The sequence below is a fragment of the Polyodon spathula genome, chromosome 10, assembly GCF_017654505.1.
Source record: "Polyodon spathula isolate WHYD16114869_AA chromosome 10, ASM1765450v1, whole genome shotgun sequence".
In the NCBI taxonomy this organism is placed as follows: domain Eukaryota; kingdom Metazoa; phylum Chordata; class Actinopteri; order Acipenseriformes; family Polyodontidae; genus Polyodon; species Polyodon spathula.
In genome coordinates, this window is record NC_054543.1 from 1,959,198 (window position 1) to 1,984,770 (window position 25,573).

The 25,573-nt window shown below is 39.5% G+C and overlaps 1 protein-coding gene across 2 annotated transcripts in view; it reads right to left on the minus strand.

Annotated features, from left to right (window-relative positions):
- Positions 1-25,573, minus strand: part of LOC121321709 (RNA-binding protein 20-like) — a 46,857-nt gene that overhangs the window by 3,069 nt on the left and 18,215 nt on the right. The window contains exons 2-13 of one of the 2 annotated variants that reach the window (XM_041260785.1): positions 15,777-16,971; positions 14,317-14,378; positions 13,638-13,735; positions 13,401-13,474; positions 5,225-5,368; positions 4,717-4,848; positions 4,506-4,585; positions 3,516-4,182; positions 3,308-3,409; positions 2,125-2,725; positions 1,586-1,702; positions 1,021-1,142 (exon numbers count right to left, since the gene is read on the minus strand). In XM_041260785.1, coding sequence (XP_041116719.1) covers positions 1,021-1,142; positions 1,586-1,702; positions 2,125-2,725; positions 3,308-3,409; positions 3,516-4,182; positions 4,506-4,585; positions 4,717-4,848; positions 5,225-5,368; positions 13,401-13,474; positions 13,638-13,735; positions 14,317-14,378; positions 15,777-16,971 — 3,394 coding nt within the window. The remainder of the gene's footprint in view (positions 1-1,020; positions 1,143-1,585; positions 1,703-2,124; positions 2,726-3,307; positions 3,410-3,515; positions 4,183-4,505; positions 4,586-4,716; positions 4,849-5,224; positions 5,369-13,400; positions 13,475-13,637; positions 13,736-14,316; positions 14,379-15,776; positions 16,972-25,573) is intronic. The other variant, XM_041260786.1, reaches the window with a different exon arrangement.

Consider the following 25,573-nt stretch of genomic DNA (forward strand, 5'->3'; position numbering starts at 1 on the left):
CACTGGTCTGTGTCCCTCTTTGATTGCAGGGTCTGGGTGACCACACCTCAGTGCAGATTTGCAGTGCCAGTTGAATCTTTGTGTCATGTTAATCCTGACCCCTGCTGGGGATTTCATGACTCAAGTGCATTTTACAAGCAGGATAACACAAGATAGAGTTTCAGCAGAAGAGCATAGCTTCACACTTTCCTGATACACATGTTTACTCACTGGGACTCATCTGCAGCCTAAAACATAATCTGTATCACGATCAAGACCAGCATTCATTACAGTCATGTCAACAGTGGTTAGCCTATCAATCAATCAAACAATCTTTATACAGCGCACTTCCCATCAATAAAGGCATCTCAGAGTGCTTTACAGCAAATAAAATACGCATGGATGAGAAAGTATATACAGGGATAAGAAAGTACATTAATGATTACATGAAATATGAAATATTTAATTTAAAGTAGCAACAATATAATGAACCCTAGATGATATTTCATTTAAAAGTGATAACAACTTGTATTATAATAATTAAGACCAATCAAGAAATAACAGCACGGTAATAACACTCAGTTCACCTCATGCAGTTTCAAACTACATCACAACCGCACTGAAGAGATGGGTTTTAACAGACATTCACATTTACTGAATCTGTCAGCTCCTCTGCTGTTTACAGGGAAGTCGTTCCATAACACTGCAGCCAGACAGCTAAAGGAACGCCCGCCCAAATTCACTTCTGTTGTTGTTGCTATACGGTAATTCAATGCACTTACAGTGTGTTTCAATGCACAAGGATACGGTAATAAGAAATAATGTTAGAAATGTTTTCCTGTAGAGCTTGGTGTAATTGGAAGAGACTATCCAGTGACATTAAAGCCAACTGCAAGTGATGTTCCTTTTTGCTTGTGCTTCTGTTGTTAGTTTTCCGTTCAGTTTAATGATTCAGTGAGCAAGTTCCCATGTCTATGGAAGGACCGCTGCAGTGTAATACAATGGCCCCACTGCTTTGCTTGTCTGTTCTGTTGAGCTTACCTGCAGGTTCTTGTAATGAACAGTACTTCTACAGTGCGTTGTTTTGGCTGTCTCCTCGCTGGTGTAAAACAGCCCACAGAGTTTGCAGTAAAAGCCAGTCCTGGGCACCACAAACTCCATCCCTAAATAAACAACAGATCAATCAAACACTGCTGCAGAGCAGGTTACAACTATGGCATCACCTTACAGAATGAACTCATTCTGCTTCATAAAGTCCAATGAAACCTGCTGTATAATGTTAATTTAACATATTGCATTACATACTGCTTTGTAGTTTTCCATATACTTCATGAAAAAGTGACAAAAATAAAAAAGCGACATTTTGAAATCTAACATCAAATACTGTACTACTATTATGGCTTCCAGTAGACTTTTGCGATATCGTTATGTAGTTTCTTTGATTACATGATCCTAAAATTCTAGGTGATGTAAAACTTTTGGCCATGACTGAATATTGAAATAAGATTAACTTATAACAGGTAAACTACAAATGTGGCCAGACAGTCTGTGTGAGATGCTAAGCATCTTCAGATAAAGGTCTGGATGCAGGACTCCTCATGCTCACCTAATGGGATGCTGAGCTCCCCAAACACATTCTCCTCCTCCCATTGTGCTTGGGATTGGGGTTCACTAGCGCCCTCCTCTGGGACTCTGAGAGACTCCCTCTGTGACTTGCTTTTGACTGATAAATAAAAATATATATATATATATATATTTATTTAAATCAAGTCTCCTAGAGCTAAGGTCTTAAGAATTCAGACTACATCATCACATATTTGAGAATATTTTGAGGGATTATCCTGCACTCTATCTTCAAATGGTCAGCTTCCAATCGCAAACTCTTCATGCTTTGAGGCAGATGGAGTTGCTCCAGCAGTTCTTATAATTAACACTCTTTATTATGTTAGCTGACTACCTTTGAATTAACCAAATTATGGAATTATTATTATTATTATTATTATTATTATTATTATTATTATTATTATTATTATTATTATTATTCAATGTTTCTTGTAAGCAGACATGACAACCAACAATTGGAACTTTCATACCAAATCCTTGAATCGGAACATTTTTTAAATGTTACAGGTAACAATATATTACCTTTATGTTCTTCTAGAATATTGTCATTAACCATTTCTTCAGCTGCAGATTTATTCTTCATTTCCAACTTGCCAACATCACCATTCCCCAGCACATCTGAAGGATTGCAGTCTTCTATGAGGGCCCCTTGGTGTTGCAGGCCCTCCTCCTGATGTGGGAGATCAGGGCTGACTGGTTCCAGCTCTGCGCAGGAACATGCCTCTTTGAAGGCAGTGTGGAGATCCTGCGCTGGAAATTCCCTGACATGATCTTCTTGTTGCAGTTCACAGACCTCTTCTTTAAGGACTTGGTTCGGAATTAGTTCTTTATCGTAGTCCCCTTGAACATCAGAATCTCTTGTTGCTGGGCTCCCCCCTGCCCTCTCATCAGTCTTCTTGTAGCTACACATCCCTCTCAGCTCCACGCTGCCCGCTGGCGCACTGCTGGAGTCAGTCAGCTCAGCAGGTTTCCCCCCTGCCTGGGCAGCCTCCTGCAGTTCTGATATGTCAGGCTCGATGATGCAGTCCTCTTCCTCTCCCACCTCGTCAACTGTGACCAACTCCTCCATGTTGCTGGGGTACCACGACTCCCCCTCAGTCCCGCTGCCACTCTCCCACTCACCCTGCAAGAGTAATCAACACAACAGTGTCACCATGGAAACTACCTGGCTGCCATAGATTCATATCATTTCTGAAAGTTTAAAGGAGAGAATCTGAAGTGTAAACGCTAATGTCATTTCATATAAATGTTCAGCCTAACTTGGAGAGCAGACAGTTACTTCTGATCTCTTGACTAGCTGCACAGGCACAACATTGAATCAAACGCTGCAGGAACATTCATGCTTCTACTCATAACATACCCTGAAATCACAATCTTTAAAGTCACCACCTGATTGAAAAATTGCTATTCAATCCCCCCAGCGGGAAGAAATATTTTTTCTCTAATCAACAGGTGTAACCCAATCCATTCCAAGGATGCTCCTGGATCCTTTATAAATTCACAACAGGACAACAACCTTTACTGCACAAAGCTGCTTTTTGTCTCTAACAAATAACTTTCCACAAACAAAATCATCAAACTGGACATCTCTCCACAATGATTATAAGTAACTGTCGAAACACCCCTGAAACTTGAAGTTGGTAGAAGTGATATAAAGTGAGTAATGTTCACCCTGGTTTTGGGTCTGGCAAGGACTCATTTTTACCTGATCTCTGTGGTTCCTCTCAGTATCTGGCTCCCCTGATTCCTTGCCGTTCCTGTCAGGCGACATTAGCCTTTTCTCTATTTTGTGCTTTATTTCCTGTCCCTACAATCGAGTGATACGATATAAAACTGGTATGTAACCAATATACTTAAAAATAATACAGCACTTTAACAAGAAACTGATGGCAGTTCATAGCCTGTGTTCTTACCTCACTGTCTGGCACTCTCCCCTCCTCTGCTGAAGGCTGCCGATTTACCTTCTTGTTTCTCCCCCTCTCGCTGCTCCCTTTCCTACCCCTATCTTCTGGTGTCCTGCTGACTCTTGTTTCTGTGCCAGGGTCCTCCTGTGACTCACTCCCTGAATGTTTCCCTTCCCTTTCTCTGTGATGGGGCTCTGGGTCCCTGTTCTTGGACTTTATGTCGTGGCGCTGGTGCTGTTTCTGAGGCCTGTCTGACTTGTGTTTAGACTCCTTCTTGTAATACTCGTCCTCTTTGCTTCGATAGGAGGAGTAGGGCACATTCCGGGGACTGTTCTTGGGATACCTCTCCCTGTTTCCCCGCAGTTCTTCTACCCATTCATCCAAAGATCTCGGGCTTAGCTTATCGCTGCCTTTCAGGTACTGCTTCCTGTCCTCCATCCAGTTATCCGCTGGATCCTTTTCATTAGTCCCCCAGCCCTGTTCATCCTCTTCTATCCGTGTGTGGGGGGACCAGTCCCAGGAAGCCCTCCTCTCCTCCAGCCTGTTGCTCCACTCCAGTCGTGTGGGGCCCAGGGGGCTGTGGGCTGAGCTGCAGGAGGTAAAGCTGGTACTGTGTGACCTAGGGCTCAGGGAGCGACTGATTGGGCTGCGAGATCGAGTCCTCTCCAAGGGGTACCTTAGTGCACAAAAAATATAGAGGACATCTAAACTTGCAATCACAAAGCATGAGCCAAAGCCAGCTGCTTTCCAGGTGCAATCTGACCCAAAGAAGGTTTGTTTTCTTGCCTTCTCGCTCAACTTGAGTTAGTAGAGCTGCCAAATCCGGTGCAGTGAAAGTCCTCTACTCTCACGGCGTGTTATTTATCTACATCAATTCACAGAAATGCTTTTCTAGAGCTCTTCAGAAAGCCTTGCTCATTCAGTCATAAACCAGTGAATAAAACAGCTGTTTTATTAAGAGCCTTAGTTATAAAACATGGGAAATATTGAGATACTTGCCTTTCTATATCATGCATCACATCCTTTTCTCTCTGAGAATGAATGTTATGGATGATAGAGTCCACATCCTTCCCTGGTTTCTAAAACAAAAACAAAAAAAAACACAGATGGAGATAATCTATTACTATGCATATGTTTTCAAATTAAACAGCAACCTGATTTGAGACTGCTGCATGCAATCCACTCAGGCGCGTGACTCAGATTGGGTTACCTTGAGCTGCAGCTCCTTGTAACGTTTTGACATTCTAATCAGCAGCTTCTGGTCATGAACTGTGGCTGGAGTCTGTTGGTAATACTGCACCATAGCTTGGGCTGCCTCAGCATAGGCCATCTCCAAAAAAGCCTGTTAATTAAAAAAGAGAGCTTTGTACCTGAACCACTCTGTTGCATGTTTACTGATAACGACCCTCATCAGTTTATGTTGGTTTATGTTGTCTGTTAAGCTGAGGGACCATGGAGCCCCTTTGTGGTTTGGGACTTGGTTTCAGCAGACTAGGTTTCAAGCCACATCAAAGTCACCTCAAACTAGGTTTCCTGGAAACAAGTTTCAAGCCACTGTTCCTGAAAAGGTGGCTTTGTGTTTTCTCAGCTTTACTAACCTTCTTAAAAATCACAGAGGTACTTTGTAATTCTTATTTTGTTATGTTTGGCTCTTATTTGTCCCAGACGGAAACTGCTGAATACGTTTTTACTTTTCCGTTGCTAATGGCAACCCCTACCTGGTGAGTGGACTTCATGAGGATATAGTTGGTGACTTTCCCAAAGGGGAGTCCCAGGTTTATGACATCATTTTCAGTGCAGCTGCCCTCTGGAAGATTACAGATGTGAACAACTCTGCTAACTGTGGGCTTTCTCTGCAGAAACTGAAAAGAGATTATTATTTTTTTTTTTAGTTTAGCCTTGTGCTTTCTTTTGGTCAGTAAACTGTAAAAACTGCTAAAACTGTTATGATATAAACTGTAGTAGGTCAGTTTTTTAATCCAAAAGTAAAACTAAATAAATAAAAAACTTACACAACTAGAAATAAAGGCACAATATTTAAAGAGATAATTAATTTACAATATATGAATTTCACTGAGGAGTACACAGTTTTGAACATGATATCCAAATCTAAGGCTGTTCACGTGGCTTCAGCTCCATGTAATATGTTTTTCTTGGCAAATGTTTTTAATGAAAAACAAACAAACAAGTGTATAAAATGTGTGATGATGGTTAGTAACAAAGCATACTGATCTTTCCATAAAATGTAATTTGTGTGACTGAATTAATTGTGTATTGATAGATACAATTTATATATATATATATATATATATATATATATATATATATATATATATATATATATATAAATATATATAAATATAATGAAAACATAATAACAACATATGCTTAGACACCAAGGTGAAAAAGGTGAAACTAGGTGAAAGATACTTCTATGAAAAGATTTATCAGCACTTTCTTGATCTTATTTCCAGCACTGCTTTGACTGGAAGAAAGCAAAGAGCTTTTGAAATTTCTTGGTACCAAGTAGAGTAACAGCTTCATTCATTTCATCCTTGAATTGAGCCTTGTTTTGTAACAGACCAACAACCTGTGTTAATGAAATATAATACAAAAATATCGAACTTGTTTTTATTTCTGTAACCCAGTTTCTATGCCACATTCAAAGACAGCCCCAGCACAATGCCCCCATACTAGACGCCATGGTGTTGGCAGATTACATAGATTAGCAGCTTCTCCCAATCTGCATAAACTGCACCTGTGATCAGCACTCCTGCACTGGCTAAGACAGTGAAGAAGTCATGGAAGACAACCAAGCAGGCACGTGACACATCTGATGACAACAAACATTTTATTAAGACTGCCAAGTTACGCTGAAGGTTATCCAGAAGGCTTAGTTTCCAAAGAAGAAATCCTTGCAAAACGCAACGTGGCCCATTCCGAGGTTCTGAGTCGTGATATTTAAAGAGTTTAAGAGGTCTTCAGGAGTGCCTGGGCAAGCAAACAGGCACTGAAGCCACCACTTGGGTCGGTGTAGATTGCATATTTCATGTGGCTTCATTCCATAATACATAACTGTGGAGTTTTTTCATTTGAAAACATACCCCAGTGAATCATTAAAAAAGTTTGGAAATAGAAAATCTGTTGCTAAAATACAACTTAGCTAGGGCTGCAGTTCAGAGTGATTAATAACAATCTTACCATGACTGCCAGTATTGCTAGCAGGGAAGGACTTCCTCTGCAGTTGTCTGAACTGAGTTTCTACTGGTGTCCACTTTTACAACATACTTATTGCTTAAGCCTATAAATGTGTGTCTCTGCAGGCAGATTCAGCCTGGAGTTGTGACAGCGATAATGAGGCTTATCCCTTTCGAATCAAAAAATGTGTCATCTGATCCCTGTTAGACATCCAACCCCCTTTGTGACTAATCCTCTCGGATCGCTAAGTATAGAAGCCCCTGCTGCTCAGGTACAAACACACACACACACACACACACACACACACACACACACACACACACACACTGCTGTGTCACAGCAACAAGGAGGAAGCAAGAAGGCATATCAACACCTCTGAGAAGACCGTCAACCTGTGTTACTGGTCCCAGGCAGAATGGGGGGGGTTCTAATTAGAGGAGGAATGTCAGGGCGCTTGTTCTGTTTATGTTGGAGCAGAGTCACAGGGGCTCTCAGCTGCAGACAGATTTACATACTGAAAACTGCTGACATGGTTGCATAAAGGGTGAGACTAATGTCAGCTGGAATAATCGAGATGGCACAAGATGAAGTCAATGGCATCAATACAAAAAACGATTCTGTTATTCTGGTGAAAGCGCAACATGATTGATATTGCAAGATCAAATCTCTTGTATAAAACCCCACAGCACTCCCATTGTCAGGTCAACTAGATATGCCGCTGCACAACTTAGTAGAAATGAGACATGTCACTATTTCATGGGGACATTTTTGGTATTTGATAAATTGGTAGACTTAGGAACTAAAGACAATGAGCCCCATACTGAAGAGTAAACAACAGCAAAAGCACAGGAACATTGTTCGAAAGAAATAAAACAATTAAGAAAAAAATGAGATAAAGGAGATCAAATAAACTGTTGTTGCTTCCAACTATGTTTTTTTTTTTCTTGTAGTTTTAAACTGTTAAAATTGCTTTTTGTAAAATTTGGTTTGGTTTTTGCACTTGCTCCAAGCAGACTAGAGGTAAAATGTAAAATCCAGATCAACTTCTATGATCGATCCCTGGGTTTGCTAATCTAAATGACTGTGTTGCAGCTCAGATAACACTGGCAGAAACAAAATATTTAAAAAGAGAAATGAAAAGCCAGCAGGATTCTCAGCTAGCAGGTGTTAAAGCTTTCTGCTAGCAGGCTGACACTTTGGAAGGAAACTGTAACCCTCTAATCCTAATTGCACCAGTGTGAGGGCTCCATTTTATTGCTTTTGGCCTGAGCCCGGACTTTAACAGTTTCAGATATAAAAGTGATAATTCTATTAGCGGCTTCATGGCAAATCACTTCACTGTAAGAATGTCCAGGGAAGGTCACACAGACCTGCCTAATAGACATGTACAGAAATAGAAATCAGCATGCTGTTTATGTCCTTGAAATCTGTCTGTATTTGTTTGCTTAATAAAGCACTGCCTTGTAATGAGCCAGGTGCCATCTTGCATGAAGGCTTTAAAATAATGGACAGATGCACAATTAATATACTGACCTTCCACGGATCATGACAAAACTTGCCCTTTGGTCTACAGAAGTAACAGCAGCAATATAACATGCAGCGTATTTCATATTACTTCAAAAGGTCATTTTTTTCTGTTTCCATCTTTCTTGATTCTGGATTTGTTTTGCCAACCCTTTTTGTAGCCATTAAAAGCAAAAGCATATCAAGCACAATCAAGCTTGGTGGAGACTTGGGCACGGTTTATTAAAACATGATCAGAATTGTAATTACCACCCAAATCTGTTACGGAATCATAGTGGAAAATTACTGCCTATAACATTTGTTAAATTTTTTTTTTATTACAGAGCACAATTTTCTTTTGATTTTTTTTGAAAACAAACCAGCGATATAAAAAAAAGATATTTACAGTTTATGTCCGTCAAAACTAACCAAATAAACGCACTAATTGACCTGAAGTGTCCAAGCCCTTGCACATGAGGCATCAGGATTAAGAACACCTAGACCGTGCTGCTGCCAGCATTCTTTAGTTTTTCTATGACTTTCTTAAAATGTGCAGTCCATTTATAAATGAATTACAGATATGACATATATGTCTGTCGGCTTTCTACAGTGACAATTAAAACATGTTGTAGCAGGGGGTTCCTGAGTGTCGCATCCAGTAAAAGGGATACACCATATAGCCTGGAGATTGCAGGTTTGAATCCAGGCTATGTCACAGTGAACTGTGACCGGGGTTTCCTAGGGGGCGGTGCATATTGGCCAAGCGCCGCCTGGGTAGGGAGGGACTAGGTCGGGAATCCACGGTTCACCACGCACCAGTGACCCCTGTGGCCGATAGGTGGGCTGCAGTTCTGCAGTGGAGCCATCAGATCTGTGTTGTTCTCTGGCACTATATATCTGGTGGCATCGCTGCGGATCCACAGTGCGAAAAATGATGGATTGGCAGGAGCACGTTTCGGAGTCTCCAGAGGACTGCAGCAGTGAACCGGGATACAAAAAAAAAAAAAAACAATTGGGCATTTCAAATTAGGGGAGAAAACCGGAGTAAAAAACCATTGGCGATGACTAAAGTTTTTTAAATAAAAAAAATAAATAAACATGATGTAACATTTGTTATCTTAATAATAATAAATCATTATTTTTATATAGCGCCTTTCATAGTGGACCACCGTCACAAAGTGCTTTACAGAGGTAGGCTGTGCATTATATGCAAAGTCACTTACAATAGGACATTGATTTAACATCTCATTTGCAGGATGGAGCACAAGGAGGTTAAGTGACATGCTCAGGGTCACACAGTGAGTCAGTCAGTGGCAGAGTTGAGAGCAGAGTAGTGACCTTCTGGTTACAAGCCCTGGACTTTAACCACTAGACCACACTGCCTCTTACTAGTCCCATCATATAACAATAATAATTGTTTAGATTTATACATGTATGGCAAAGTTATATATTTGAGAATATGTTTGCATTTTAAGATTGCATGTATTTTATTTAAAAATTCAATACAAATATTTGTAAAAAAAAAAAAAAAAAAAAAATTATAATGATCTTCTGATACCCTTTTCCCACTATAAGCAGGCGGACGACTATATAAATGAATATTTGAATTTGGCAGAACACTACGCCACTGAGACTTTATTCCCAGGACTGCAAGGTCTGTCCTCTGACCCTTCTTGATCCTGTCTGTTTATTTAGCGCTGCTTCCCTGTTGGTTCAGGAAGGGGCTGACTGTGCACATGATCACAGCCACTTACGCTCCACTGCTAATCCCAAGTGCCTCAGTTTGCCTGGCATTTTGTCTTGGACTGGTCATCACATTTCAGCCCTGTCGCCCCACACTTAACTCTTGACCTGCCAAAGCACTTTCACTTTAATGTGTAACAAAGAGAAAGACAGGCGACACCTTTTATTGGACCAGCTGAACAGTCTTCCCACTAAATTCCACACGTACTATGTATGTGTAATAACTGACTATGGCTGTTTGAGTACCGGGGGGGTAGGGGAGTTGTTGGTTTTGTTTTTCTATTGAAATATTGGCTGTACAGTATATGCTCAATTTGAAAAGGGGGGGGGGGGTGCTGGTAGAGGCACTTCTTGTCTCTGAGGATGAAAAATGTCTCATCTGACAGAGTAAGAGTGTAATGGGCTCTTGACTGCCGGAGCTAATTTTATACAGCCCTTCCTCTACAGAGGTCAGTGCCTGACAGAAACAAATATCACTAATATCACAATGTGACATTCAGAGGAGTAAGCTTTCTGTCTTTACATTGCTGAATTACTGGCTCCAACTAATAAATACACTGATGATCTAAACAATACACAGTATGTATAAAAGTGAAGTGGATCAATAAATCAGCCCTGGTAAAAAAAAAAAAAAACATTTAGAATACATATAAAAGAAAACAGTGCCGGTATAAAGAACTGTCACTGCTCAGATCATTACTACAGACTACTCTCTATCAAAACATGTGCACTAATATCACTATTACAGTGAACAAGTTACAACAATGAAAACATGTGCACTAATATCACTACTACAGTGAACAAGTTACAACAATGAAAACGTGTGCACTAATGTCACTAATACAGTGAACAAATTACAACAATGAAAACATGTGCACTAATATCACTACTACAGTGAACAAGTTACAACAATGAAAACGTGTACACTAATATCACTACTACAGTGAACAAATTACAACAATGAAAACGTGTGCACTAATATCACTACTGCAGTGAACAAGTTACAACAATGAAAACGTGTGCACTAATATCACTAATACAGTGAACAAATTACAACAATGAAAACATGTGCACTAATATCACTAATACAGTGAACAAATTACAACAATGAAAACGTGTGCACTAATATCACTACTACAGTGAACAAGTTACAACAATGAAAACGTGTGCACTAATATCACTACTACAGTGAACAAATTACAACAATGAAAACGTGTGCACTAATATCACTACTACAGTGAACAAGTTACAACAATGAAAACGTGTGCACTAATATCACTACTACAGTGAACAAATTACAACAATGAAAACGTGTGCACTAATATCACTAATACAGTGAACAAATTACAACAATGAAAACGTGTGCACTAATATCACTAATACAGTGAACAAATTACAACAATGAAAACGTGTGCACTAATATCACTACTACAGTGAACAAGTTACAACAATGAAAACGTGTGCACTAATATCACTACTACAGTGAACAAATTACAACAATGAAAACGTGTGCACTAATATCACTACTACAGTGAACAAGTTACAACAATGAAAACGTGTGCACTAATATCACTAATACAGTGAACAAATTACAACAATGAAAATGTGTGCACTAATATCACTACTACAGTGAACAAGTTACAACAATGAAAACGTGTGCACTAATATCACTAATACAGTGAACAAATTACAACTATGAAAACGTGTGCACTAATATCACTAATATGGTGAAATGCAACAATGAAAACGTGTGCACTAATATCACTAATATGGTGAAATGCAACAATGAAAACGTGTGCACTAATATCACTAATATGGTGAAATGCAACAATGAAAACGTGTGCACTAATATCACTAATATGGTGAAATGCAACAATGAAATGCTGATTTCTTTTCATTGGACAACACTGGTATCGAACCTTAACTGAGAAAAGCAACTATTATGTATAATACACAGCTGTATAATAGTAAAGTCCCATCTTAACTGGCTTCTGGGATACAAAGTAGAAACATCCTTGTAAACTTACCTGTACTAGAGGGTTCACTGAAACTTGACCCAAATAATCACAGAATACACTACCTCGAAGTGTGAGGTATTATAATCAGCTACATTAACAAAAATCACATGACCTTAATTTAGCAGCAATCTTAGATCACGGTTCAAAGTTGGTTTCTATAACACTGAAAATATGACGTCGACATTGTAAATGGTTTTATGAGATATTGTTAGTGCACATGGGGTTAAAGGAGCCGTGCTGTATAAACAGTGTGGGGATGCACATGGGGTTAAAGGAGTTGCTAATGACATGCTTCTAGAAATCTTACCTGCACTTCAATTTGCTATTTGGGTCTCACATGTGCAGCTTTCTAAGAGGCACATGACTGATTTCCTTTGCAGTCAGTGGCAAGTTTCATTCAGAAAACACTAATGAGCTGAAATAACCAAGGACGTGCCTGTCTAAACAGTGCTGTAGTCCTAAATCTGAAGGTACCGGAACGCCACTAACAGAGATTTCCTTAAAGAAGAACTATTATATGAATTCACATTGGATTTATTTACTGAGCGTCTAGTAAAACATTAATAGGTAATGCATTTATATCTAATTGCTACAAGTACTTCCACAAAAGTGTCTTTCTCCATCTTGTCAGAATGCTTTTCTTGACGCGTCTGTGCCATAACTTTGTTTGTGTTTGTGTCCACAGTCGTAGTCAATGCACTGTATGTATGTTGCTGTTGTCTTCCTCAGCATTTTTAGCCTTCTTAAAGAAGTACTTTGTAACAGAAGAATCCCTAATACTCTTCATTCCATCAAGAGGACTACTGACTGAATCAGACAGTTGTGCGGGAGATGTGAGTCATGTGACATGTTAGGCACGTTCTGGCTCGACTGCACACCGCTGCCTATAGAAAGCAGTAGCGGAGCGGCGTTCCGGAGCATTGCGGCGCATTCAGGCACAAAACCACCAGGGTCAGATCACTGGCATGATAAGAAAATCAAACAGCTAAAGGATAGAAGTTTTTTTGTTTGTTTGTTTGTTTTTTTAATTCCAACAGCCACTATGTGTATCCACACCATTCAACTAATTATTGTTAAGATTAAAATATTGCAAGATAACAAAAACACAACAATACAGCTTTTTTATCAGTCCTTGGAAGAATGTATTTTTCTTTCTGCCTGGAAATAAATACAGCCTACCCATCCAGCCCATAAATGTATTATGAGTAAGGCTGTATTTTTCACGGATTTTAGGATTTCCGTGGAATTTACCCAATGTGGTGTAATGTGTAGACCCTGTGAAAATTCCCATTGCTGCCGGTAAATGATTGAACTCATCGCATTGAGCATCATGTGATGCAGGCTACATTCATTATCTTATTATTATTGCAAGTGTGGTTAAAAGGAGTCGAAACAATGAAGTGGGTTATCCATTCACCACCGGTGTACTGACCTTTGACCCTAACTGAGTTGATGTAAATGTAGGAATTCTCATTGGTGCAGAGGTGTTGAGACCTGAGGATAAATCTAGGGTCGAAAAGAAGAAAAGAGAAATTAAATCTGCCCGCAAAATATGTTTTCTGCCAAGAAATATGTTTTCCAACATGAAAAAAGCACTCAACTCTGGGTGCCAAAGGTCGTTGTAAACGTAGCCAATGAACTACATGTCAAGCATTTAAACAGCATTCACCTTGAGTTCCAGTTGAGGTATACACCACAGAGTTATTAGTCAAGGTGTTTAGACTTCCTTCTGAAAATGTTGGAAAATGAGCAGGGCCAAGGGCAGGACTAAAGAATAAAAATGAAAGGTTCGTCAGCACAGCAGGACATGTGCAACATATAAAATATTTCTACACTACATGGCCATTGGATTGATATTTCAGGCCAACAAAGAATATACATAATCACTGGACTTCACCTTTATGCCAAACTAAGTAAGCAAGGAGAATAGTCACAGTATTGTCAAACTCAATGTACAAACCAATGATGTAGCAGCTCAGCAAGTGAGTGGCACTTATATAGTGTGCACTGCAGCCCAGCATTCAGCTGTGCAAGAATTAAACACAGTGCTTCCCTCTTCATTTCACAAATGTGGTTAATTCACAGCCAACGCATGTTGACAGGAAATTGTATGTATACAATACTTCATTTAATATCCTGAAAAATGTACAATTTGTATTGTTACACACAAAAAAAAACATGGAAGCAATGTAATCTCTGGCTGAAAAGGCAACGTTGGATGCTATATAGCACATGTGATGCATTCCTCTATTACTTGTAGATTATTGGGGTTGGTTTTCTTATTCAAGAGAAATTAATCAATACAGTTGCTAGTATTCCCTTAGGTAGTAATAGGGTGCAGAACTCACCACTCTGAGAACTGCAGGCATTGCTGAATATGAAGCTTTCCCTTGGCATGCTGGTCCCAGTCCTGTAGATAAATAGATTGGGTATTTATTCCTTTAGACATGATTAGAAATCGTTCATCAGTAAATACGACTTCAGTTAAGTGCACACAATTCCTGCTTTCACAATATAATGAACCATCTTAAAAGAGCAGCATGCAATTGTATTGGTTCTGTCTGGTATTTCTTACATTGACTGGAAGCAGCGTGTTGCAGGGGGGGACAGATTAATGGTTACACTCTGGTGTACCAGCTGCACTTAGAGAGAAGACGTGTCTGAGAGCCTTTTTGTGGCCAAAGGGGTGTTTTAAAATCCCCAAAATGTGATGATTGAAACAGAAACTGATCTACAAAGTGATTCTAAACAGCAAGAAGATATAGTAGTAAAGTGATGCTCCAAATGGCTCTTTAAAACAGTTTCCTGTAGAAAACACATGACTGTGCAATTCATTTCCATTTGGATTTCATTGCTTCATGACATGCTGCACTGTGTTCTCTTGACTGCTACATGTGTTTACATTGCTGTAGTAGGACCTATCTGTCCTGTAAATGATCAAATCTAATATCAAAAATGTATTCTGACGCTGTACATGCAGTAAAATGAACTTCCTTAGCAAGGAAGCTGACTGTCTTCACAAGTAATACAATTCATATCAATTTAACCTTACTAACAAATCACTCAGTACATTCTTAACCAAATTGAAGGACCCTGAATTCAGATGTACCTTTACACATACAAATACAGAAAGAAATATCACTGCACTTGTCCCTATTTACATGCTCAACACACGGCTGCTTTCAAATTTTGGACTTGAGATTCTACAGAGGAGTAGCCATGTGAAAAGACAGCTATATAATAACCTGACCTATTGCTGAGTGATATCTGTGCCTGCTGAGTTGTGTGTTTTCTGTTTTATGATTGATGACGTGCGTTTTGTACTTCTTCCTGTGTTTCATGTTGTTTGCTGTGGTGTGTGAGCCTCTTGTCCGGTCATTATTGTAAATTAGAATTTGTTCTCAATTGACTCATCTGGATAAATAAAGGTTTTGATTGATTGATCATGAACTCATCATTAAATCATTATCTGCGTATGTGTCAACAATTAATACACTGGAAAACACATGTTACATTTGTTTTGCAATCATATGCTGTCAAAATCAATTAATGTAAATGTGATTAGGCAGCATTCAAAATAAACTCGCATGTTCACATGGTTACATAGAAATGACACAACTATTAAATAGTCTTACAAAAAGCGTTAGCAAAATCCCCAAAATTGTAATTACACATGTAGTTACTGTACATAACAGAACACTGTCTGTGTGACACGGATTTGTATAATAATGCCAACTTATGTAAAGTGAAATCGCTATTGCAGAATGAACACTCGCGGTAATAGTTATGAGCTCTGCTTGCGACCTACCTTTAGATTAAAGACCTTCTTATTACAGATGGTGCAGACATGGGGAAGGTGAGCAGGAGTTACTGCATGGAAATCGTTGAGCTGGTGTGGCTGCAGAGGTACCACCGGGCCTGGAGGCACCTGTTCCTCTGCTTGTCTGAGCTGCTCAAATCCTACAAACCCCTGGTTGTTGGGTCCCAGCTTGCTAAATGAATGCTGGCCGGCAGCAGGATTGAACTTGGGGTCAGCAGTCGGCTCCTCTGGGTTGTAGAGCTCTCCCCTCATGTGGAATGGATGTCCTGAGGCCGTCCACACAGTGCCTGAGTTAGGTACCAGCTCTGGGTTATTTGGCTTGGTGAAGTTGGCCTGGTTTGGCCACTGGCTGGTGGTACATGTTCCATGGGTGACAGGCCTGGTTAGGTCTTTGTGGTTGCCTTGATGAAAATGATTTGAGTTCTGCTCCCCAGAGAAGCCCAAAGCTTGCTGCCCCTGAGCACTTGCGATGTAGAAATCCCTCTGAAACCCACCTTGGGTCTCCAGCTTTGACTGGGTGGAAAGCATGTACTGCCCCTCATCTGATTTCCCTGAAGAATTTACAGCACTGGGCACCGCACTGAGGAATCCGTACTGGCCCCTTCGCTCCGAGTCTGAGGTATAAACTGAACTAGCAGGAACACTCATATTATTTCCATAGTCTGTAAAGCCACTGTTCGCTTGGGAGACCCCAGGTTGAGCAAGGCTCATGGGAGCTGAGTTTTGCTGGCTTGAAGCCTGAGGCACCATCCCTCCAAAGGGATTCAGCCCCATAGCACTGGGGTTTTGATTCTGTAGACTCCTGATGCATCCCAAACCTCCACCCAGTGCTGGGTTCTGAGACGGGAAAGGCAATCCGCCGGATGGAAACCTGTTTGTGGACATGCCAGGCTGAGTTCCGCCAGTGTGCCCATGGGGAGTGCTGACCATAGAAGTGCTTCTCAGTTGGTTAAACAAGGGCTGAGACATTGCCACCTTGGAGAGGACCTGGTTGAGAACGGTGGCAGCTGTGTTGCTGTTCACGGCCGTGTGCACCAGTTTTATCCTCTGCAGGGCGAGCTGGGCTTGGAGCTGAGTGAGCTGGAGACTGGCAGGGGTCAGGAGTAGAGGGTTCGAGCCCCCCCTGCCAAGCAGGATGCCAAGGGGGAAAGGTTTCTTCTCCTGGTACTTGGAGGAGGTGGCACTGCAAATAAATCAAAAGGTTTTTATTTTATTTTATAGGAAGCAAACAAACTAAATCTTGTTCCTGGCACAGCAGCAGTCTCTGCAGAATTCCCATTCAACTGGGTTGCCCTTTCCAGTCTCTGATATAAGTTCTCACGTGGCAGCTAAATTTAGGGCCAGCATTAATCAAAACATCTCTAAAACATTGCGGACCCTCCTTCCACGTGGAACAGGAGCTCTGAAACCAGTGAGATCAGGAGTAGCAGTAAACCAAGAGAAAGTGTTGTAGAAGCTGAAAACATACACTTTTTAAAACTGTGTTTTAGCATTTTTCCAGATGATGGCCAAACTAAAAAAACAATCCCTTGCACAGCTGTTGCTTAGGAATGGTGTCAGATATACAGCTATGATCAAAAGTTTAGCATCACCTAGAATTTGGGGATTTAGACATAATTTTAAAAAATTAACTATATGAACATAATTTAACATAATGTAATCAAAGAAAGTACACAATGACACTGCAAAAGTCTACTGGAAACCATGATAGTAGTACAGCATTTAATGTTAGATTTTTAAATGTCACTTTTTCAATTTTTGTCAGTTTTTTGTTAAGTGTATAAGAAATGAAAGAGAAGATGGCCAACAACCAATACTTTTGGGATATCCCTGCCACAGGTCAGGGATTTACTGAGCATTTTATGTCAGAGCTGCTGATAGGCCCCTCAGGGGAGTGACGTCCTCAGTCCCGCCTTCCGAGGAATGTTCTCTTTTGCATCAAACCTGCGAATGTGAGTGATGCAACCTCGCAAGGTTTGTTGGTCGTCTTCTCTTTCAGGGAATCATTCTCAACCTATCGTTCCCTTCCAATTCGAAGATGACCAACAACCAATACTTTTGGGAAAGTATATCAAAGCCACAGTGGTAAACCAGTTGCCCAGCAGGAGAGGCTGATATGTGACCATCTGGAACCTCCTCTCCCTCAAGAACCGACACCAGCGCCTCATCCTCTCTCGTACTGGATGAGGAGCTCTGAGGCAGAGACACACCGAGGGCACAGAGGGCACTGACTGCACTGAGCACCAGGGGCATAAGCACTGAGGATACTGGACCAGATGTCTAGTCTGGACCGCATGCAGTCATACAACCAGGGAAGCATACAGCCTGCAGCGGTGTGGAGCACTGCCTACAGACAGCATCAGTCTGGATCGCGTGAAGTCACACAACGGGAGCAGCACATAACTTACAGCAGAGTGCAGCACAGCCTTCAGACAGTACACAGAAAAAATGTAAAAAGAAAGAGAGAGAAACATTTCTACTTCTTTTAGACCTATCAACCCAGGTCAACGTAGAGTCTACTCTACCGTGGGCTGATTCAGAACCAGAGGAGGAAGCACACACTGTTGTTGTTGTTTTTTTTTTTTTTTTGTTTTACAGAGAAAACAATGTCGACTTTTTAGCTGCAAAAAGCTGAGGAAGAAACACAGAGAACAGATGCTACAGGTTAAGAAAGCAAACTAGTCGCCAAGTGATGCAGGCTGCTAAAAGTAAAAAGACTTTTTATATATATATATAAACGGAGTACAGTTGCATAGCATTTCAGCTCAGTCCTCAGAAGCCAACTTCCAGCAATAAATGCAATTGGAGAGGTTAGTTATATCTATCTTACCTACCTGATTGTGAAAAGCAAAAGAGAATGTGATCTGTGTGGAGTGACTACTACTCCCTCGGTAGGCGGGACCGAGGACGTCACTCCCCAGAGGGGCCAATCAGCAGCTCTATAATACAATGCTCAGTGAATACCTGACCTGTGGCAGGCATATCCCAAAAGTATTGGTTGTTGGTCATCTTCAAAAGGGAACAACAATATGTTAACGTAACATTATTCAGCAGATTTTATTCGACTTTATGAAGCAAAATTAGTGAATTCTATAGGGTGATGCAAAACCTTTGATCACAGCTGCAATTCACTTAAACCTTTCAAAATACATAGATACAAGCACACACGCACACACACACGCATGTACGCACGCACGCACACACACACACACACACACACACACACACAGTTTTAAGGGGCCTAAGGGAAAGTTGAACCTGTAGCAAAGTTACAGTCAGATATATTCAATATGAGAATGTGAAAATATTCAGAGTTCAGGGTGTTGCAGAAATTACTTTAAATTGTTGTACCAGAACATCATGTAACATAAATGTAACAGTGACTTTCAAAAGAGCAGACAAAGACACCAATTTGAATTCTATTTAACAGACAAATACTGGATTTCAATTCTGTTTGCTACATGTATGAATTTATAACAAGCTTATACTTTATGATCAAAAAAAGTTTAATATACTGTTGTATACATGTTATTAATTAAGTTCCATCCTCACAGAATGGTATGCAAAGTGCATATAGTAGCTGTGGGTTGTGGGCTCTGCAGGATAAATTAACTGGCTGCAGCAGTGAAGGAACTAGCAGCTGCTTCTGTCCCACCTCTCCCAGCAGTGCCATCTCAAACTTATGTTATTTTAGAAGTGTGCTTTATAGGGACAGAGCCATAAAACAGGGGGCAGAGAGGTCATAAACACCAAAACATTAAAGGACCAGTAATACGATCGGGTCAGATTCTCTATGCCATGAGACAAGTCAACTGGAACAAATATAAATGATGCTAAAACAGTTAAACAGCCGCTTCGTCTCCCAGGGGGCGGCACACAATTGGCCGAGCGCCACCCGGGGGGGAATGAGGATTAGGTTGTCCAGGGTGCCCTGGGCTCACCGTGCACCAGCAATCCCTGTAGTCTGACCGGGCGCCTGCGGGCTTGTATGTAAGTTTCCCAGGGCTGTGTTGTCTTCTGACACTGTAGCTCTGGGGGGCTGCGTGGCAAGTCTGCAGTGTAAAAACAAGCGGTTGGCTGACGGCACGTGCTTCGTGCACGAAGGCTTACTTTCGCTCTGTTTCTCTGAAAGTGCCACCAGGAAAGGGCACTCACAGTTTATTTGTGTCCGATCTGTGTCACGCTTGCGCTGCTCACAGTGTGCACATTGCACAGATCTTTAATAGAAGAAAACTAAACGCCTGAAAACTGCCTGGCCTGACAAAGATTTTACAGATTCAACACCTCACAAGTGGTTCCCTAAACAGAGCCCGTCTGAATAAACATATGCCTGCATTTACACACCCCTAAAGAGTTGACTCTCCGATCTAAAATTATCTCTGTGCCGACACAAAGCTCATGACAGTCAAATATGGATTCTGAATCTGGTTGCTCAAACAGGGTGGGACTACTCAAAGGCTCTTGGGATTCAACTGTATTTAAGAGATCCAGGTGCTTCCAACAGTTTAATTCCACTGTGCGAATAGGCCATGTGGTTGACCATGCTTAATGAAATCATAAACAGCGGCATCAGTCATCCAGCATGGCTTTCTTCAGACCTGCAAATCAGGGTTAGCTGTTTAAACAAATATCACTAAAGTACAGTATATTCAACTATAATCCTCAGACTATCCTCTGAGAATGCATTAGCTTGGCCCTTGATCTGCTGCTTTGAATGTAACAGCTTAACTGTTTTAAAACAAAGCTGGTATTTCTAATTAATAATAGAAACATTGAAACTTGGCTTAAACGTTTCCTGTTGACAAATGTAACCCATTCAATAAAAAAAGTCTATACATACCAACAGCACCCTTTAGTCAAACCCATATTGGTTTCCTATTTCTGTGCAAACAGCTGGCAACAGCTGCCACGTCTGTCTTCACTGTACAAGGTGCTCTTCTTATTTTCAGCTGTTTTTAATTCAGCAATTCCAAACAGTAATAAGGATACAATAAGAATGCTCTCAGAGTTCCAGAGTATTTATTTCCGAGTTCTACCATGTTAACTGCTTATGTCCTTTCACCAGTGAAAGGGTTTGTATAAAACATTCTTGACCAAAAAATAAAATAAAGAACCAGTATTTCCACAGCGTTTGGTAATATCTTTTGTTGTGTGTACTGCTCTTTCCTTTTTTAAATGTTCACACTCAACAACGAAAACATCTCATATGTTAAACTATGAAAAAAAAGCATTCACTCAAATTGCCAGCCTCCTCATTTCTATCAGCAGTCAGGTACTTTGTTTTAATTGCACACTGTTGAAATGTTCACAATCGCAGACAGTCGCTGCTTAAGGAAGTTTTATTTTTAAGCAGGTGACGCTTTTGAAAATGACAAAAGATTTAAAACTGAGACTCCTTTTTAAATGCAAGGTTACTAATTTCAAAGGCTGTGCTTTGAAAAAAAAAAACAGAAAAAGGTTTAGTGAATAAAATCTACAATGGCGCTTACTGCATTTCACACATGCTTATTTTTTGGCATCATTCAGTGTATCTAACTACAAAACCAATTCTATTGAATCACCTCAAAAGCATCTCTAAAGACACGGCTGGACACCTCCAAATAAGTCTACCGTTCCCTAGTTTCCTGCGTTAATCCAAATCTCTTCTATATCCCAACAGAAGCATGTTCCACTATAAAGTGCAGCTCTCGTCCAATTACTGACTTCTTGTAACGACTCTGAGTACTAGAAGCGGCGCAGACGTTCTATGTAAGGAACACAAAATAAATAAATACTTAGTATAGCTACTATTGAAAGAGTTGCATAAAAAGATGATGACCAGGAGAGTACTGTAGGTATCTACCAGTGTATTTGTTTCTCCAATGTCTTAGCAGTTTTTTTGTTTTTGCTAAAAATCGACAAGTTCTAAGAGTGCTGAATTCTTGAGACTCAGTGATCTTTACAAGCGCAGGCATTCAGAATGCTTGGTTCCGGTTCTGGATCAGTGCTGTGCTATAGCACAGAATAAACTGGTGTTCCACCACCTGGCTCTGCAGAGAGTGAATTTGCATACTGTATACAATGTCTCATTTTAAACTGTGGGGCAAAAAATATTGACCAAAGAGACTACTGAGTATAGCAGCATATAAATGTCAACCCATGGTCTTTGCCGTGGTAAATTGGGTAATTACGTATAAAATCTGAATGATCTGATTCCAAAACTTCATTAAACTAAGATTTACTCAACATAAGTTAACTTGCTTTAAAAAGATGATGAATGCTATGTGGGCCAGGAAAGAGTACAGATCTGTATCAGGGAACATTAAAACCGTCTAAAGTGCCACTCATGGCCCGGTCAACAATCTGAACACAAAGCCACTGTTTTCAGGAACAGTGCCTTAAAACTTGGTTCCTAGGGACGGGAGACCTAGTTTGAGGCAACTTTGTTGTATCAAACCTCAAGTCTCCCCTGGTGTGCCATGCAGTGGCCTGAAACCTGGTCTCCTGAAACCAAGTTCCAAGCCAGACTGTCTGTGTTTCAGAGTTCATTTACAAACAGATGAGTGATGAGATGTCACAAGTGATAAACAAGCCTGGGAACCTTACACCAGGAGAATGTTGATTTGACACGCAACAAGTGCAATTAATAGGTTGATTAAATCGAATCCCTAATTCAATATGTCATATTGAATGTGATAATACATAACCTTAAGGCAAGTGAACCCGCGGTCAGGGACCAATATTTGTTTCAACAGCGTTTAGTGGCATGGTTGTTAGATTGTTTAAACAAATATACTTACTAGGATATCCACACTGAGATGTAAATAAACAGGACCAATTTCAGTTACCCATTCCTACAACAAATTACATAAAAACAGAATAAAAAATGACGCTAATGAGCAGTTTGAATCCAATTTTATAAATGCTGACTGTTTTTTTCTTTTATAAAAAAGGGGGACTAACGTTGTGCTCACTTCAAATTCCAGCTGTTTGTGTTGTGTAACGTTAATGAAATATATATATATGATATATATATATATATATATATATATATATATATATATATATATTATAATGCACACTTCCAGTATATGGTACAATCTATAGCCAATGGATTAGTGTGCACATGTGTTTGTCAATGCCTATGGTGACTTGCATGGGTCACAAAAGACAAACACAGCATGCGACCAACAAACTGAAACTTTGATTATGGTGTGCAGCCTTCGGACAGGTCATTAAGAACTGTGCTTTCAATATCATAGGCACGCACGCACGCACACCCGGAGCTAGATGTGCACTGCTTTTTAAATAAAAACAAATACATTGCACAAGCTGAACTAAGATTGCTAAATTATTATGTAGAATTAGAACAGGTTGAAATGATTTGGAATATGGGTCAGTGTGCTTTGGGCTTTTCTAGGTTCAATTAAACATAAACCATCGCGGTATATAGTTAACAGTGTGACTTTTTATGTATGTTATACTCAGTCAGGATTCAAAACAAATAACCTTTTTACGATTTGATCATTTACACATCATCAAAGAATGAAGTTAAATGTTAGTTCGGTCTTTCAGCAAATTATTTTGATCAAATTGCCAAATGTAAAATATCAAAGAAGCAAAAAAAAAAGAAGAGACGCTTCTTCCGTCTTTGAGTAAAGCGATGCACTCAAATTGCAAAATATGCTGTGAGCAAATGCACAGCTCCAGACCAAAATAACCTTAATTTCGTTCATTGATAATGTGTAAATACTCAAATCGCAAAATAGTTATTTTTTTCGGTAATTGGTCGAATCCTGACTATGAGAATAACACAAACACACGTGGTTATAAAATATTTATAATAATATCTATTTGACCTAATCATTCTACATAAAAGATAGACAAACAAGTTGGTTTTTTGTTTGTTTTTTGTTTTTTCGCGTACAAGAATTGTTTAAATGATTAAAACACTAATTTTGGTATCCAGAGCAATGCAAATTAGATATATAACTTGTTCCAACGTGCATGTATTTTGAATTTGAATAAATTAATTTAGCTATGAACTGCATAAATATGGATATATTTGTTTGTGCATTATTTTTCATACTGGTATTCTTTATTAAATAAATGTAACACGTATACATTGATCTATTTTTCTAACTATCTTTATATTTCTAACACAGACTTACACCTGGTTCCAAACGTGACTTCTGTTAGTATGCAAGTTATGAAACTGTAAATATTCTTTCATACCAAGATAACATTTGTTTTCATTGCGGTATATTGCCAAGTATTTTTGCCTGTAACTTTTGAATGCATTACAATGTAACGATACACTGCTACAGCAAACTTAGTGCGACAAAATATTTTTCACTGTATGCCAATGTATAAACAATATCAGTCTGGATGAACCTCTTCTGTAAAACGTCAAGTTCAAAAATGAAAGTAGTTAAGCACTGCGACCTTTTCGAGCGCAACTACTGTAATTATATTATACAAACATAACAGAAAATGTTAAATTCCTTTCATTTATTTATTTATTTTGTTAAGTGTAAATCGCGGTTAAAACAGTAATGGCGTTTTCAAGCAAACCTTGTTTACAGCCTGATACAAATTACGCAAATAAATGAAACCACTGTACACAACGTGTTTACATTATGTGCGTTGTCCTGGGTCCCTCTCTAGGCTCCTGTATTTGTCACCTTGAAGTTTCTGAATAACACCGGGAAAACTTACTCTAATGGACAAATCAAACACCAGCGTTGACAGCAATATTAATAAAATGGCTTACCTTCACATTTAGCTGACGAAGGTGTTTCTTTAGGAAGCCGGGTGCTACATTATTGCAATATTTGTATTGCCATTATATTTTTCAAGAACCCTCGACCAAGCCGCAACTTATACACTTGATAAAGAGTCCCCAGACTGTGCATACAAGTCACATGGGTTTAGCTGCAATTCTTGAAGCATTACACACTGTGAAGCCAGGAGATATTTGTACCATATGTTCGCAGTTGAGCGACATCATAAAAGACACTATATAGGCATGAGATGTAATGCAAATGCAGTGACAGGGGGTCAGTGACTTTACTGTTTAATATAGCTGCAATCCTAGCTTCCATCCTAATTAGGTAAGGTTTATGTTACCGTACTTATTTTTCCAAGCCACAAACCCTATTTTATTTGTTATATCAACACAATTCAAAATATACCATCAAAAACAGCATTATATGTGTGTGTGTATATATATATATATATAATATATATATATATATATATATATATATATATATATATATATACACGTGGACTGTAATACAGTTTAGCAAAATAGTTTTAAAAAAAAAGTTTCCAGAATTAAAGCAGTATCCAAAGTCAGTAGTCAAAATTGCAGAATACCTGAGAGATAAATAATGAAACAGCCTGAGTATAGCGTGCCTGGTCTGGAACAACAGGTGTGAATGAAGTACAGAGGTGAAGGAGGCCTGTATAAATGCTGTGCGGAGGTGTCAGCGATTTACAATTAGCTGCAATAATTGGAACAGTTCTTATTTTAGACCCATATATAAGAAATAATATACATAAAATAAGCTAAACATTTATTTAAATGATAAAACTCAATTGCAACAAACAAACAGAGGTGTTTTTGCTCACTGTGAAATTTGAGGACCTGCTGTGTAATTGCACAACAAAGACAGACTGATTTGGGGTGGGAGAAAAACTCCAACACATTGTTTTTATTTGTACGGGATTGAGTACTGGAATTACAGTTGAACTAAAAACAAAACAGCAAAACCAGATATAAGAACTTCAGAAGGACTGAT